Below are 16,148 nucleotides of genomic sequence, written 5' to 3' on the forward strand. Positions count from 1 at the left end.
ATTCCATAAAGCATCTCATAGGCAGAAAGTCCCATGTCTGCATTTGGAAGTGTTCTTATATTAAGTAATGCTAAAGGTAAACATTTTACCCATGACATTTGGGTCTCAATCATCAATTTTGTTAATTGTTGTTTTATAGTTTGGTTCATTCTTTCCACCCTCCCAGAGCTCTCGGGGTGCCAAGGGGTGTGATATTCCCAGGAAATACCCATGGCTTGTGTTACTCCTTTTATAATACTGGAAGTAAAATGGGAGCCCTAATCAGAATCTGTGGCCCTAATAACCCCAAATCAGGGAATAATTTGTTCCAGCAATATTTTAACTACAAACTTTGCCGTGGCTCGGGCAGCCAGGTAGGCCTCCACCCAATGAGTTAGTTGATCTACTAATACCAACAAGTATTTCCATCTGCCCACCCTTGGTAGTTCAGTATAAACCATCTGAACCCTTTCAAATGGTTGGTAGGCTATTTTTCTACCACCGGTTGGAGCCTGTCTCATTACCTTTTTGTTAACTTTTTGACAAGTCAAACACCCCTGTGTTATTTGTTTTGCTATTTCAAAAATTCCAATACATCCATATTTTAAAAAATGATCACATAAGGCTTTTGTTCCCCAATGAGTACGCTGGTGTAACTGGCTCAGAATCCTTCGAGCATAAGCCTTAGGTAAAATCTCTCTTCCATCTGGGAGTACCCACTTTCCCTGCTCTTTCTTAGCTTCCAATCTTTTTATAACTTCCTGCTCTTGAGTACTATAACTTTTTGGCAGTTCCTCCTGAATTTCTTCTATAGTGTTCAGCTGGATGGTCTCTTTTAATTTAAAAGCTGCCTCCTTTGCAGCTTCATCAGCTGTGTTAGTTCCTCTTACTAAGTAGCTTGACCCCTGCTGGTGACCTTTTACATGCACCACAGCTATTCTCTTGGGTCCTTTCAAGGCTTCAAGCACTCTAATTATTAACTCCTGATGGATCAGTTTCTTGCCTTGAGTGTTAATCAACCCCCTTTCCATCCAAATTTTTCCAAATGTGTGTACAATTCCAAAAGCATATTTTGAGTCTGTATAAATAGCCCCCACCTTATCCTTTAAAAGTTCTAAAGCTCGGTATAAAGCAAACGATTCACAAGCTTGAGCTGACCAGCTGGAACTGATTTTTCCTCTTTCTATTACAGACATGTTTTCCCCTTCTACAATAGCATATCCTGAATTGCATTTCCCTCCTATCACCCGGGATGAGCCATCGATAAAATATTTTTCCCCACCAGATAACTCTGTCTCACTCAAATCTGGTCTCACTTTTGTTTGTAATTCAATTAATTCTACACAGTTATGAGTGAGCTCTGCAGTTGGCTCCCCATAGAGAAATTGTGCAGGGTTCTGAGCAGGAGTGACCTAAAGTTCCAGTTCAGGGGAATGTATCAAGATAGCTTCATACTTTAAAATCCAGCTGTCAGTGAGCTGTCACTTCTCTGCTTTTTGATGCAATATGCTTCTAACGTTGTGGGGGGTATATACTACTAATGGAGCTCTGAATGTGAAGGGCTGTTGCTACTATAGCTTGCAAATATACTGGCCATGCCCAGCTGACAGGGTCCAGTAATTTTGAATAATACCTCACCGGCTTTCTGTCTCCTCCCCAATCCTGGGTGAGCACTCCATAAGCAGTTAATTTACCGATCTCCCCAGGAGTGAACCAGACATCCGGACATATTTTATTCTCATCCTGGTCCATCAATTTGTACAATTGTACCATTAATTGATCATTTTGAGGCTTAATCCCCATATTCAGAGATAAAATAAGGTCTCTACCCAGTGAATTTGCATTCTGCTTCCGAAACTAATAATAGATCACTAATATCCAATTTTCCTTTTGCTTCAATTAGTACTTGTTCAATAATGGGAACCTTAAAGGCTTCCCCTTTTGCTCCAATTACTTGAGCTGTTTTCCCACTGATTTTGCATCCTTTTGGTAATCTTTGCACTGTTGATTTTTCAGCACCTGTATCTACTAAAAATGTACATTCTTCACCCTGGGGGACCTATCTTTAATTTTATCAAGGGCTCTTGTGATGTTCTGGTCCCCAGTAAATAGAGCCCCTGACACCTCCAATCTTCTGCAAACAGTTTTTGGTCTGCTTCTCATTTCTTGCAAAACCTTGTAACATGACCTTCAACCCCACAGTAAAAGTAGGTAGGTCTTTTCGAACCATTACCTGTTATTTTTTCGGGTGGTTTTAGCATTTCCTGAAGATGCACCGCCCTTCTGAACCTCTTTTACTGCAGCCACAAAAACCTTAGCTTGAACTTTTGCCTTCTCTTCATTACATAAACTTTCTGCGCTTCCCTTAACAATTCCTGCAAATCTCTCTCCTGCCAGCCATCCAACTTTTCAACTTTCCTCCTAATATCCTCCCACGATTTTGCCACAAACTTAACACTTCCCCCACAGCTGTATCAGGATCCTGTTCTGAGTTTTTAATGCATACAGGGGAGTAGGCCAGGACGTATGCCACAAAGCGGCATAATTGCTTTCTTCTTGGTTAACAGGGTCCTTTTTATTTACATAGGCATTCAAGGCCTGACAGATCCACCCTTCAGACAACTCATACATTGGCCAATATGAATTATCAGGTCGTCTAATTTCCCTAGTCCATTCTACCATACAATATAGTATCATTTTCTCCTTACTTTTTCCTCTCTGATTTTCACATTTATTCCATGATTTTAACATTACCCTAAGGGGGCTCTGCTTGGGGTATATCTGGCAAAATGCTCCCTCTTTTTCCAGTACCTTCAGTACCTCTATTTTCCTGCTGGTTTATACCAGCTCCTGGGTTCTTGCTTTCGCATTTACCCATTTTATCCTAACAGGTGTTCCCTCAATTTGCCTCAACCACACTTGTTCAGACCTTGGTCCCTTTTTGTCAAGGAATTTTCTAATAAAAAGTCCCTTCTACCAGTACCGCCTCCTGCCTCTGATGTTCTAAAGAACAAAAATCCCCCTTAACTATTATCTCGTCTCACGCCCGACCTTTTATATACCGAAAATCCTACTTCATTCACTTCGTTCCTTCACCTGCCGTTCCCCTCGCGAGGAGACGAAACCAAGGTTAGAAGAACTCCAGGATCACTTCGTGACTAGGTCACGTCCCACACACACACACCATTCACACTCTTACACTCGCACACCTGTTATTATCCCACCTATCCAAGCGATACTTACAGCCTCCTTTTCTCGCCTGGGTCTTCGTGCATGCGTTATTACAGGTGAATTTACTGCAATCTACTCCGGGAGCTCAAAATTCTTTGCTCATAAGTTACCTTAAAAAATTTCCTCTTCCCTGAAAGATTCCCCAGTCACTTGGGGCCACCGGAGGCAAAAAGCCTCCTGGTGGGGCGCCTCCCTGAGATTAGGAGTCTCCCTCAATGGATTTGGAAATTTCCCGGCCAACACACCAAATTTGTTAAAATAAGAAGCTTGACTAGGCCAATAGTCAAGCAACAATCAATTTATTAATTAATTATGGTAAAATATGAGCAAAACAGCGCTGGGTACAGTGGAGGCAGTTTTCCCACCAACTGCACGCCGATATTTGGGCTTACAGGTATTTATAGGGGTACTCAGAAACTTTCTCAGCAGTTTCTATTTCTAATTGTTTACATCACAATTCTATACACTATTGTGATTTTAGTTTTTCTCAGGATGCGTCCCAAAAAAAGAGGACTCCTAGATGGTGGTGGCAGCCTGCGAGATGTTGGTCCAGTTTCCGCAAGGACAATGACAAATCCCATCTGGTGAAGTCCAGCTCCCCAGATGTGGGTCCCCCTTGTTATTACAAGGACTATCAGTGATGTCCAGCTTCCCTTGGTGAAGTTGTAAATCCTTGAGATGATGTCCATCTTCCTTTCTCAAGCTGTTTTTCTCAGGTTTGTTAAGGAGTGAGATACGCACATTTCCTTTCTATACATTCCAAAGCTATAGTTTCAAGGATACAAACAATATTCCAAAATTATACCTAAAAAGGTTACCATTGCAGCACTCTTTAAGGCCTGTCTACAAGCAAAGAGCAACATCCTGAATGCTGTAATTCAAATGCTCCTAAATCAATCCAGGTTAATTGCAAACACAGGCTAGGTTCAAGGGCCTTCTTCCATGCTTTACTTTCCTCAGTTATTATTCGAATTTGCAGCCGTCCCATGGTTGGTGCTCACACATATCACAATCACAAATACACACATTTCCTTCCTGTGCCAGACATGAAACACAGCTTTGTATTTCACAAGTGGAAGGGATCAACAGGCTCAGGCCTCTCTGTCCATGGCAGGATCATTGTTGTGGGCAGTGTTTTCTTCTGGCTCCTCAAAGACCCTCTGGAGGGAGAGCCGGAGGGACCCCATGGAGCAGGGCCTCCAGAACCTCCCCCTCAGGAAGCAAATGATGGGATTGATGCTGCTGTGGATGCAGGCGAGCAGGAAAGCCACCTGGGAGGGCACAGTGGCGTAACCAAACTGCTGCAGTAAGTTCCAGAGGCTGCGGGGCAGAGTGAAGAGCACGATGAGGCAGATAACAATGTCGAGTCTCTTGGGCTGCTGCTTCTGGGAGCCAGGCTTGAAATGAGTGAAGAGGATTGTGCTGGAAATGAGCATGAAGGGAGCACAGAGGAGGAGGTTGAAGGTGTATATGGAGATGAGACACTCCCAGCAGTACTCAGATAGCTGGAACATGCACAGAGAAGTCATGGTGGCAAAGACAGTGATGAGAGTGATGAAGACGACCCCGAGCAGGGCATGCATCTCCTTCAACAGCTGCTGGGGATGGTGGCAGCAGTGCCAGAGCGGGCAGTGGATGGACCTGCACCTCTGGATGCTGATGAATGTCAGCGTGTACAGCCACAAAGTGTAGGACACCTGTGACACCCTGAAAAGCAACCACACATACCACAAGGGCATGATGATGGAGCAGGACACATCCTCCAGCAGGAAGAGCAGAGTGGAGGGGACCAGAAAGAGGAGGAAGAGGAAGTCCAAAAGAGTCAGCATGAGGATGTAAAGAATGGTGCTGTTCCTGTACAAACCGCAGGAGCCAAGGAGGCAGAGCACAGCCCCGTTCCCAGCCAGCCCACAGAGGCAGATGAGCAGTGTCACACTGTGTATGGCCACGCTGGTGACATCTGCCTCACAGAGATTGTCTCCTTCAGTGGGTGAGGCCAGAGGTTGTGACATGGTGCTCAGCTCCTGGCTGTGGTCAGAGTGGGTGGGCAGTCAGTGCTTGGAGAATCCAGGGATGGACCATGCTACTCCTCATCAGCTCCCTGCCGTGGGAAGGGTTCAGTGGGGAGGAGTGAGATGTGCTGGGCAGGAGGGCAGTGGAAATTGTGGGGTGGCAGAGGGAGGCAGTGTGCTCGGAGTGTTCAGCAGGAGATGCAGAAGGGAAGAGTGCAGGGCAGAGGAGGGAAGATATGGGGAGGGCACTGGGGTCACCAGGAGAGGGTGGCAGGAACAGAGCAGCTGCTGGAGGAGAGGGAGGTGGGGTAGGGAGGAAGGAAAACATTGCACTGACCTGTTCCTTGTGGGGCAGCAGCAGGCAAAGGGGTCTGTGCAGATCAGCGGCGCTCCCTGGTACCTCTTGCTCCTTTGGGATCCGTGTCCTAAAGCGGCTCCTGCCAGGTCAGGGACATGAAGGAGAAAGTGCCCAGGTCACCAGGAGCTCCCCATTCTTGACCTGCTGGCTCCTCTCTGTGCCCTGTCCTGGTGTTGTTTCCCAAGGCTCGGTGGAGTTGCGACAGAGTAGGAAATTGCATCTTTGGCTAAGTCAGAATTTCACTTCCTCGGAGTTCTTTGTCTTGATTTTTTCTCCTGCCATAGAGGAAGTGGCTCAACATGCAGATTTCTTTGAATGGCTCCTCCTTTCCTCCTGATTACAAACACTCTTCCAAATGGGGCATTCTCCAAATGCTTTCCCTCTCTCAGCAGGATTCTACCATTCCTCATTTATCTGCCCTGAGGGGTCTCTGTCCCTCCAGCAGCAGAGAGCTGCTCTTGTGGCTGGTGGCACTGGAATGCTGGCAGTGCTGGAAGTGCTCACAGCACTGTGCAAGCATCTGGGTGCTTCTCAGAAACAACTCCCATTCTGGGAAGAGGCCCGGGATCATTGCCAAAATTTTCCCTGTCCCCAAGAAAGTAACCTGAGCTGAGAATTCCCATTTCTGTCATTCCAATGCAGGCTCACACAGCCTAAGGAAAGGACAGCACTCAGTTGCTTGCAGCCAGGTCATCAGCACTTAGAGCCCACCCCAATTACTGCCAATCCCCCTGATGATACAATGAAAGCTATCAGGGACCAAGTTTTGGGATGCTGTGATCCCCTTTCCAGCTCCTCATTAGGGCTCATCCTCCTTCTCCTCGGACTTTGGAGCTCTTGTGTTTGTTTTTACCTGACCCCAGCCCTCTGGGCTACCTGTGCCAGGCCCTCACCACCCTCACAGGGAAGGATTTCTTCCCAATATCCAATCTCACCCCACCCTCTGTCAGTGGGAAGCCATTCCCCCTTGTCCTGTCACTCCATGCCCTCATCCAAAGTCCCTCTCCAACTCTTCTGGAGCCCCATCAGCTCCTGGATTATCGCCGGCTGTGGGTTTATATACAAATCACAAACGGGACAGGACTGCTGTGGAACGTGCCTCGAGCTGTTTTATTTTTCAGCATCAGTCTCATTGCACGGTTCGGACAATGGGAAGATGCCAGCAGCTCACATCCCAGGCAGCAGGCCAAGAACTTAATGTTACAACTTACTTTATAAGCTTTTTGACCAATCTCACAAATCAGAAGCACATTGACAGTGGTTCTATCCAGCCGCTATAAGCACACGTACCTTTGGTTAAAACAATGCCTGCTGATTTGGAAATACAATTCCTGCTTGTAAGCCTTAAAACACAACACACAGCTCCATTATTAGGCTCCAAACTTCCTAATATCTTGCTAGATAAACTTTTCTACAGCTTAGGGAGTTACTCTAGACAAGCATTAATACACAGACCATTGTTCTATTTGTCCTTGCTTTTCTACTTTTTTCCACTGACCTACTTCATATCTACTGCTTGGCTCCAATCACAGTTCTGTTGTCTCCCAGGCCTGCCTTTTGCAGCTATACCGAAACCATCTGATTTTGTGGATTCCCACACTGGATCATGAAGTTTTTGCCTTTGAGAGGATTGGGCTGGTGAGGGAATGTGAGATTCCATAGCTGGGGACACAAACACGGTGTCAGCAGGGAGAGAGCTGACAGTTCTGGTCCCAGGGCCAGCAGTTTCCAGGAGGAGCATCCCAGATCCCTGAGGCACATGTCAGGCTGGGAAGGAATCATCTCACCTCACCTTTCTAGGAATTATTTGGAATTCACTGTAGGCTGCTGTCTGAATCCCAAGGGAGTGTAAAAGATGACTCAGATGAAACCTGCAGCTTTCTAAGGATGAAAGACAAGAGAGCAGCACAGATTTGCCTCTTCTCAGAAGATATGACTTTGCTGAAATCCCAAATCATCCCTCTGCTGTGTGCCTGTGCTCTAGCTCATGCACAGAATTTATCATTGCATGAATCCTCTTGGAAAACTGTGTGCTAAAGGTCCAGTACCACTGAAATTGTGGTATACAAATGGGAGAACTAGATTTGAATCAGAAATCAAAGTTTCACAGCACATTTATAGTGCAGGGGCCTAAGGGTCCAGGCACAGGAAAGAGAGGGGGCAAGTTCAGGCAGTTCAAAAGACAAGATTTTGGGATTGGAGTTGCTTTAAACATGAAGGAAGAGGCTGAGCTGGAGACCAAGTGCCTTGGCCACAGGTGTGGTTACTGAGGCTCTCTCCTGTTGCTCATTTGCTGGGCAGAGTGCAGAGCAGATGAGGAGCAGAGCCCTGCTCCCGTGGCAGGCTCTGGAGCAGCTGCCTGTGTGTGAGAGCCCTGGAGAACACGAGGCAGCACGGAGAGCAGGGGCTGTGGCAGGAGCTGGGACAGAGCCCGCGCCGGGCGCTGCTGGGGCTCAGCCGCCCTTGGGCTGCGCTCCCCTTTCCCAAGGGACCATTGCAGGGAGCCTCCTGAAGATCCCGGCCAGGGACAGCAGCTGGAGGGTGGAGGTGAGGGGAGTGCACTGCGGGGAAGTTCTCCAGGCTGCCAGAGGAAACGAGGTCAGACTCTTCTCTTCCACCTTAATCAGGGCCCCCTCTTTGGGTGGAACCTGGGTATGGATTGTGGGGGCAGAACTGAGGTCTGTAGGGAATTAAAAGCCATAAATAGTGTGGGAAAAGGGAGGGAATATTGAAATGGGTGTCCTGCTGAAGGAATCCAGCAGCTCAGTGATATCAGCTGACACCTGAGAGTCCAGCTCAGATCCATCCCAAAGCCATTTGCTCTCTGATATCTCCATGGGCAATCCTCTCCTTCTCCAATTGTTTTCCTGCTCCAGCTCTGTCCTGTCCACAGCCAGGAAGGAGGTATCTCCTGGCTTTTGTGCCAGGCACAGCAGGCCAGGCTCCCACATCCTACTTGCCCTCTGTCCTGTCCCTCAGCCCTCCCTGTGCTGCTCCACATGGAAGCTGTGGCTGGGAAAAGAAGGGAAAAGCCACGTTTGGGGGACAGCAGCGTTGCTGTGGTGTCTCTGTTGGTCACCCCTCCAGCTGTGTGAGGGGAGCAGAAGCAGCAGAGGTGTCACCAGGAGCACTTTGTGCCCTGCCACGGAGGGAGCCAGCCCTGCCTGCTGGAGCCAGCCCGGTGGGAAGGCATCCAAGGGGAGCTGGAATGAGGAGAGCCAGGACAGCTGGAGCCAGTGTGCCAACAGGCAGTGGAGCAAAGTGCCTGTCACGCTGCTGCTGCTGTTGTGCCTGTGTGGGATGGTGGGACTGGGGCTGTGCTCTGGCTCCTCGGCCAGCAGCAGTGCCCACCCTCTGATTTACTTCCTGCTGGGAGCTGTGCCAAGGAATTCACCCCTCTGGTAGTGCTGCCTTCCAGAGGGCTTTTGGGGATTTGCCAGTGCCAGGGCATAGGGACAAGACAGTGGAATCATCATGGAAGAGAGGCATCATAAAATAGAGCCATAAAATATCCAGAGTTGGAAGGCACCCATAAGGATCATCGGAGTTGAGCTCCTGGCCCTGCACAGCCATCCCAACAATCCCAGCCTGTGCCTGAGAGCATTGTCCAAATGCTCCTTGAGCTCTGTCAGGCTGGTGCTGTGTGCAGCAGGGGAACTCCTGCCTGGGGTGGATGCTGAAGGACGTGAGGAATCCTCATGGAATGGTTTGGTTTGGAAGGAATTTGAGAGTTTATATCATTCCATCTCTCCTTCTGCCATGGGCAGGGACACCCAGCAAAACTTTTGCTTTGAAGTCTTTGCTCTTTTGAAAGGAAGCTCATGTAGGGAACGGCCTGGGTGACACAGGGCACAAGAAGGTGCTTGGAAATAGAAAAAGTACATTGGAGGACCATGATCCTCCTGCACTTGCCGTGGGGGAAACCCCCTGACTGAGTTCTTCCCTGGACAGGAGGACTGGACTTCACACTGTGTAAAGTTTCTGCATTCCAATGGTCATGATCTGCTAGTGCAAGTGGGGGAATCGTGATGGTTCATTAACTGATCTCAGAGTGGAAAAAACAACATGGGGGGGGTTTAATATTGATCAAAACAAATACACCTTTCATTTAATGACCACAGCAAATGACATGGAGGAATTAGAAAAGAGAGAGAGATAGAAAGGGGGGTATAGCTACCAAACATAGAGACGAAATCCTCGTGGTCCGGTTGGTGGGGAATTCGCCTAGTCACATCAGGGACAATCTCAAAATCCAGGTTAACTCAGGGGTCTATTAGAGTCCTCTGCAGAAGGGGGAACAGGTGTTGAAATCGCTGAGGGGGCACAGGTATTGAAAACGGGTACAGACAGTCCATGTTCTCAGGAGTGAGCGAGATCCATTGTTTTCTTGGTCCAGGGAAGGAACACACCTGGGCAAACATCTCGCTTCAATCAGACCAGCCCCTCTCCCCCTGCCTGCTCCCCCTGTGTTAGGATTACAGGGTGTCAGTCTCAGTCCTTGGGAGGGGGCTTCAATCTCAGTCTGTCACGCTGGTAGAGAAGCAGATGAAGGGTTTTCCGTGGGGCACCACCAAATTTACCCCTGAAAGTTCATTTGGCCGAGAGGTGGGGAAATTCATGGGCCATTGTGGCGAAGCAGGCGCAAGCACGCAGGGCGAGCTGTCCCTTGGCAGCCCCTGCTGGAGGCAGTGCACTGCAGAGGCACTGTAGACACAGCTGCCAACAATCACTGGGCGAGCATCCACCCCAGCCAGGGCAGAGCTCTGATTAGGGTCCTCAGGGGTGCCAGTCTCTGCTCTTGTGATGGTTGTGAGGCAAATGAGGGAAACTCCAGATTGTCTCTTTCACCAATGGACAGGAAAATGGGACAGAGGAAGAGAAAAACCCTCTCAGATGTCCAAGTCTCTCTCTTCTGTTAATCATAAACAACTCTGTGCATAAATGCTCCTTAGATGTTTTACCTCATGTGTGCCTCCAAAGCCTGACTCACCACCCACAGCTTTCACTCTCTCTTCCCTTTCCAGAAGCAGTGGCACGTTGCTTTCCCCTGGATTTAAGGCAGTGGGAAAAGGAGGGACAACTTCCCCCTGAGCAAGAGCTCTGGCTGCTGCCCGGGTCTCTCCCAGGAGGAATGAGGAGCTCTTGGCACTGCCAACATCATCCCAAGCCTTGCAGGCACGTGCCTTAGGAAGGGCTCTGGTATGAGACAGGTACCTGCCCTGCTCACAGACCAGCCAGAGGCTTAGAATGGGATAAAAGAAGGAAATGAGCCATTTTGGACACTGTTTAACAGAGACAGGCTCTGCAATGAAGCCTGGATATTGTTTATTCAGCAAATTCTGGGACTGGAACTACCACAGTGCAAGGAAACAAAAACCATGAATCCAAATCTGACTGAGGGGTGGTTCCAGAATGACAGAGATCAGGACAGGCTGGGCTGTGGCTGAAGCTGCTGTGCAGAGTGGCTGTGCAGCTCCTCCTGAGGGTGGCCAGGTTCAGGGTGGAGGTGGTCCAGGGCTTCCTTGGACACTGATGCTGGGGAACCAGAGGATGGATGGCCCCATTGTTCAGAAGAGCAGCACAACCCCCTCATCTCTGTGCAATTAAATGGTCCAAGCATCTGGTGATGGGAATTTCCATATTCCATGTACTTTCTTGTCCAGGCACAGGAGTTCAGTGGAGTTCACTATCAACCCTGCACTTTACTCTGAAGGATTTAATTCTGGGATTCAAGAATGTGACAAATTCCCTCTGAAAGGATAAGGGAATGTTGCTGTCCCTCCCCAGTTCTGCAGTCCTACCTGGTGTCCCTTCCCATCAGCTGGGAATGCAGGGCTGGCTCTGCTGGAGAGAAGGGGAAGGATGCTCCCTGTGATCCCAACCCCTCTCCTGCCATCAGGAGGCACCAGCCCTGCAGGGATTTGGGAAATCACCGCCAGCCTGTGCTGGCTGTGTCCCCAGGGTGTCCCATTCTTTGCAGGCCAGAGCTCCCTGAAAACACCATGGAACTCATCTGCTGAGCCAAAGGAGATGGAGTTCATTCCCTGGGGCTGAGGCCATGAGGGCCATTCCATGGGGAATAGAGCTGGGGAACAGCACTGAGCCCAGCTGCACTGCTTGGAGCCATGTGGATGCAGGAGGGAGGAGGAAAGCCATGCTCCAGTGTGCTCCCTGCAGAGCATGCCACAAAAATCACCCAAGGCAATGCTCCTGATCCCTTCTCCTGCAGGAATACAGCACCACAGGGAGGGTGATCCTGTGGATATTGATTATTCAGGAGGCTCAAGGAAACCTTCATCCAGTTTCCAGGGCTTTTTCAGCAGAGCAGTGGAAGGGATCAACAAGCTCAGACCTCCGTGTCCATGGCAGGATCATTTCCATCGGCAGTGTTTTCTTTTGGCTCCTCAAAGACCCTCTGGAGGGAGAGCCAGAGGGACTGCACGGAGCAGGGGCACCTGCACCTCCCACCAAGAAGTAGATGAAGGGTTTGATGCTGCTGTGGATGCAGGTGAGCAGGAAAACAACCTGTGAGGACACAGCGATGTAACCGAGCTGCTGCAGGAAATTGCAGAGGATGAGGAGGAAAGTGAAGAGCACAATGAGGACAATAACGTCGTGCCTTTGGGGTTGTTTCTGCTGGGAGCCACACTTGGCCTTAATGAAATCAACTGTGCAGGAAATGAGCAGGGGTTCAGCAAAGAGGAGCAAGATGAGGGTGTACATGGAGATGAAAGCAGCCCGGCAGTGCTCCTGCTGGTGCGATGGGCACAGGAATGTCACTGTGGGAATGACAGTGAAGAGAGCCAAGAAAGTCCAATATTGGACAGTGTCCACAGCCCACAACAGACGCAGAGGAAGGTCCCAGCGGCAGCAGAGGTTCCAGAGCTTGTCCACAAACCACACGTTGCTGCTGTGCATGAGCCGGAAGAGCACCCAGTAGCAGGGGACCACTGAGAGCTGGATAAGGAAATTCATGTACATCGAGGGCATGACAGGATAGCAGGACACGTCCTCCACCAGGATGAGGAGGGCAGAGGGGACCGCAATGAGGAGGAAGATGAAGTCAATGACAGCCAGGTCAAAGATGCCAGAGTTCCTGCTTTTCAGGCTGAGGAGGCCGAGCACAGCCCCGTTCCCAGCCAGCCCAGAGAGGCAGATGAGCAGTGCTGTGCTGTGTATGGCCACGCTGGTGACATCTGGCTCACACAGATCATCTCCTTCAGTGGGTGAGGCAGGAGGTGGGGACACAGTGGTCACCTCCATGGATGGACACTGGGCAGGCAGTGGGATGTGGCCCTGGCTGTGGTCAAAGTGGATGGGCAGTCAGTGCTTGGAGAATGCAGGGATGGACCATGTGGCTCCTCAGCAGCTCCCTGCAGTGGGAAGGATTCAGTGGGGAGGAGTGAGATGTGCAGAGAAGGAGGGCAGTGGGAATTGTGGGTGGGAGAGGGAGGTGTGAGGGTTGGGCTGTTTGGATGAGGGATGTGGAAGGGAAGTGCAGAACAGGGGATGGATGACCCTGGGAGGCCATTGGGGTCACCGGGAGAGAGTGGCAGGAGCAGAGCAGCTGCTGGAGGAGAGGAATGTGGGGTAGGGAGGAAGGAAAACATTGCACTGACCTGTTCCCTGTGGGGCAGCAGCAGGCAAAGGGGTCTGTGCAGATCAGCGGCGCTCCCTGGTACCTCTTGCTCTTTTGGAATCCTTATCCCAAAGTGGATCCTCCCAGGTCAGTACCATGCAGAAGAATGTTCCCAGATCACCAGGAGCTCCCCTCTCCTGTCTCTCTGGCTCTTCTATGTTCTCTGTCCTGTTGTTGGTCCCCAGACTCAGTGGGGTCACAGGGCAGTCAGAAGCGTTTTTGCAAATTTGGCTACGTATGAGTTCCACAGCCTTAGGGTTACTGATCTTGATTTTTCTTTTCTTCTTTGCCAAGTGGACTTTGTGAATGGCTGTGCAATTCCTCCGGACAAGAAACAGTCCTTCCCAGGAGAAGGTTTATTCTCTGATTTTCTTCCCTCTCCCAACAAGTTTCTACCATTCCTCGTTTCACTTCCTTCACAGGTCATGCTCCCACTAGCAGCAGAGGGATGCTGGTGGTTCCGGTGGCACTGGAATGCCGGCAGTGCTGGCAGTGCTGGTGAGTCAGCTGGGTGCTTTCCAGAAGTATTCCCATCCTGGGAATAGCGCTCCATCATCATTGCCAAAACATGGCCTGGGCCCAAGGAAGCAGAGCTGAGTTGCTCCCAATTCTTTCACCATCACTTCCTAATCTTTGATTCCTATCCCCACCCCACTCTCCACCCTCACCCCATCCCATCACATCCCATAAGTTTCCCAGATGGCGCTGCTCCCCCAATCTGAGCGTGGCCTGTCAGGCTCTGCTCTCCTCTGGGACTGCCGGGATCCAGACTCCCTCCATCCCCCTCTGACCCTCTCCTGACCCCTCTGAAACCACCTCCAACACCCCAGATCCTCCAGGAGCCCCCTTTTCCCCCCAAGTACCATGATCCTGTGCTACTCCACCTGGGAACCCAGCAGTATCCCTGCTCCTCCTGGCTGTAGAGTTCTAGGACCCAGGAGGGAGGAGGAAAGCCCGGCTCCAATGGGCTCTGCAGGAGCGCACAGGATGATAATCGTGGCTGGGAACAGTGGAGAAACTGATAAGGAGGCCTGCAGTGATTTGGGGCAAGTTCTGTAACAAGAAGCAAGGGCACACGGCCCAAGGAAAAGTTCAAGGCAAGGTCACCTTTAATATCACAGCACTCAGTGAATGCGACCACCAGAGACCCCTCTGAATGATCCTCCAGGGCCATCAAAGGACTTCCAGAAGGAAGAGGATGTATGGAAATGAGTTCAAGGAAAATGGTGTTATTGTACTAGTTAAAAAACTTTTTAATGTCTATGTGTGGTTATTGTGGATAAAACTCCTGTTGTAAAGTCTCACAACACACACAGAAATAAGGAGAGATCCTTCTGCATCTCCTGCTGCCTAATACTTCCCTTGGTAACACCATTAGTGGGTGTTAGGAACTTTATTCTGTCTGATTTTGGTATCACTCCTCATCCCCATCTCTGCTACACTCGCCAAGCCATGCCATGCCATGCCATCCCATCCCATCCCGATGGTTTCCCAGTCCCTGGCCACTCCCTGGCTCAGGTGTGGCCTGTTGGGCTCTGTTCTGTCCAGTGGAGATTTGGGGTTGGTGGCACCCAGAGCCCTCCTGCCCCCTCCAGCCCCTCTCTGCCTAATGCAGTACAGGATATGAAAAATGGCAAGGCTAAAATCCTAAGGCATCATGCCCCCCTCTGACATCCTCTAGAAATTTCCCCCAGGCTGCCTTCCCCTCCAGACATCCCCATCCTCTCCTGCCCCACTCAGGACCCCCAGCAGTGTTTCTGCTCCTCCTGGCCATTCCATGCTTCTCCAGCCCAATGAACACCAGTGGAGCCATCCCTCGGTGGCCTCTTGTTTGTGTCCAAAGGAGGCTGGGGGGCTGGAGACCAGGGATGGAGCTGGGGAGGGGCGTCTCCAAGGGAAAGAGGGCCCCAAAGCCTTCCGGGGCAGCCTGGGGTGAGCAGCCCGTGGGGAGGGACTGGAGCCTCAGGCACGGGGCTGGGAGGGATGGGAAGGACGGGAGGTGGGTGGGCTGCATGGGGAGTGGGGTGGGAGGGTGGGGTGGGAGGGGTGGGACATGATGGAGCTGCTGGGAAGGTGTGGGATGTGGTGGGGCTGGAGAGAAGATGTGGGATGTGGTGGGGCTGGTGACCTCAGGGAAGCCCCAGGAAGGGGGGAGATGCCCCATGGAGCCCCTGGTGACAAACACTGGTGTCACCCTGCTCCTGGAAGGAGGTGGCTGTGCTGAGGAGCACGGCCTCCTCCTCTCCTTGCTGCTGCACCACCTGAGCCTGCTGAGGGAGCAGCTGAAGGCAGTGGAGAGGAAGAATTTCTGAAGGCAGAGAGACCTTTGCACCTGGCTCACAGCATTAAAAATTAAATATCTCTGGGGAGATCTCTGCTGTGACACTGACAGAGCACTCGGGGTGGGGAATGCTGAGCCCCTGGGCCATCCTGTCTGTGCCAGCCCAGCTCTGGTACTGGGGACCATGGCTGCTCCAGGGGGCACAAGCCATGGGTGTGTTGCCTCTGAAACCAAGAAGTTTAACAGCAAAAGCCTGTTAGACTAGTAACAATTTTGAGTCAAAATTGTGAACATATTGGAAATTTATTTGGCATTGATATATTCATAGATATGCACTTTTCAGGCATTTTTGTAGACTCTAATATCCAAGATATTTTGTACTGCCTATTTAATTAATCATGGTATAGGTGTTTCTTTTAATTATTACCAGAATATGCCGTCTCTCTTAGTTTAATGGATAACCCGGGTCATTCCAGTTAAACAATGTTGAATTTGCAGTACCGGCAATGCTGGTTGTTCCAGATTGCAAGGCCAGATGTATTCTATTGACACTGTATGGCAGTGTCTGGTGTCAAGTGGGCAATTCTCCTTATCTCTCTTCCTGAGTGATCATAATCAAAGTCCCTCAGCAGGGAACATCTGCTGATA

At 50.2% G+C, this 16,148-nt stretch overlaps 2 protein-coding genes across 2 annotated transcripts; both read right to left on the bottom strand.

Annotated features, from left to right (window-relative positions):
• Window positions 1–4,090: 4,090 nt before the first annotated feature.
• Window positions 4,091–5,222, bottom strand: LOC311155519 (mas-related G-protein coupled receptor member A7-like; the record flags this gene model as incomplete). The annotated part of the gene is made up of 1 exon (XM_084208740.1): window positions 4,091–5,222. The coding sequence occupies one exon, from the start codon at window positions 5,220–5,222 to the stop codon at window positions 4,302–4,304; it is 921 nt and encodes a 306-aa protein (XP_084064866.1). The 3' UTR covers window positions 4,091–4,301.
• A 6,704-nt stretch (window positions 5,223–11,926) lies between these two features.
• LOC311155177 (mas-related G-protein coupled receptor member X1-like) lies at window positions 11,927–12,843 on the bottom strand (the record flags this gene model as incomplete). Its single annotated transcript, XM_084208108.1, is given in 2 exon segments — window positions 11,927–12,045; window positions 12,048–12,843. Coding segments are annotated over 2 exon segments (915 nt in total).
• Window positions 12,844–16,148: the final 3,305 nt, after the last annotated feature.

This window comes from Fringilla coelebs, assembly GCF_963513975.1.
Source record: "Fringilla coelebs genome assembly, chromosome: 6".
Classification (NCBI taxonomy): domain Eukaryota; kingdom Metazoa; phylum Chordata; class Aves; order Passeriformes; family Fringillidae; genus Fringilla; species Fringilla coelebs.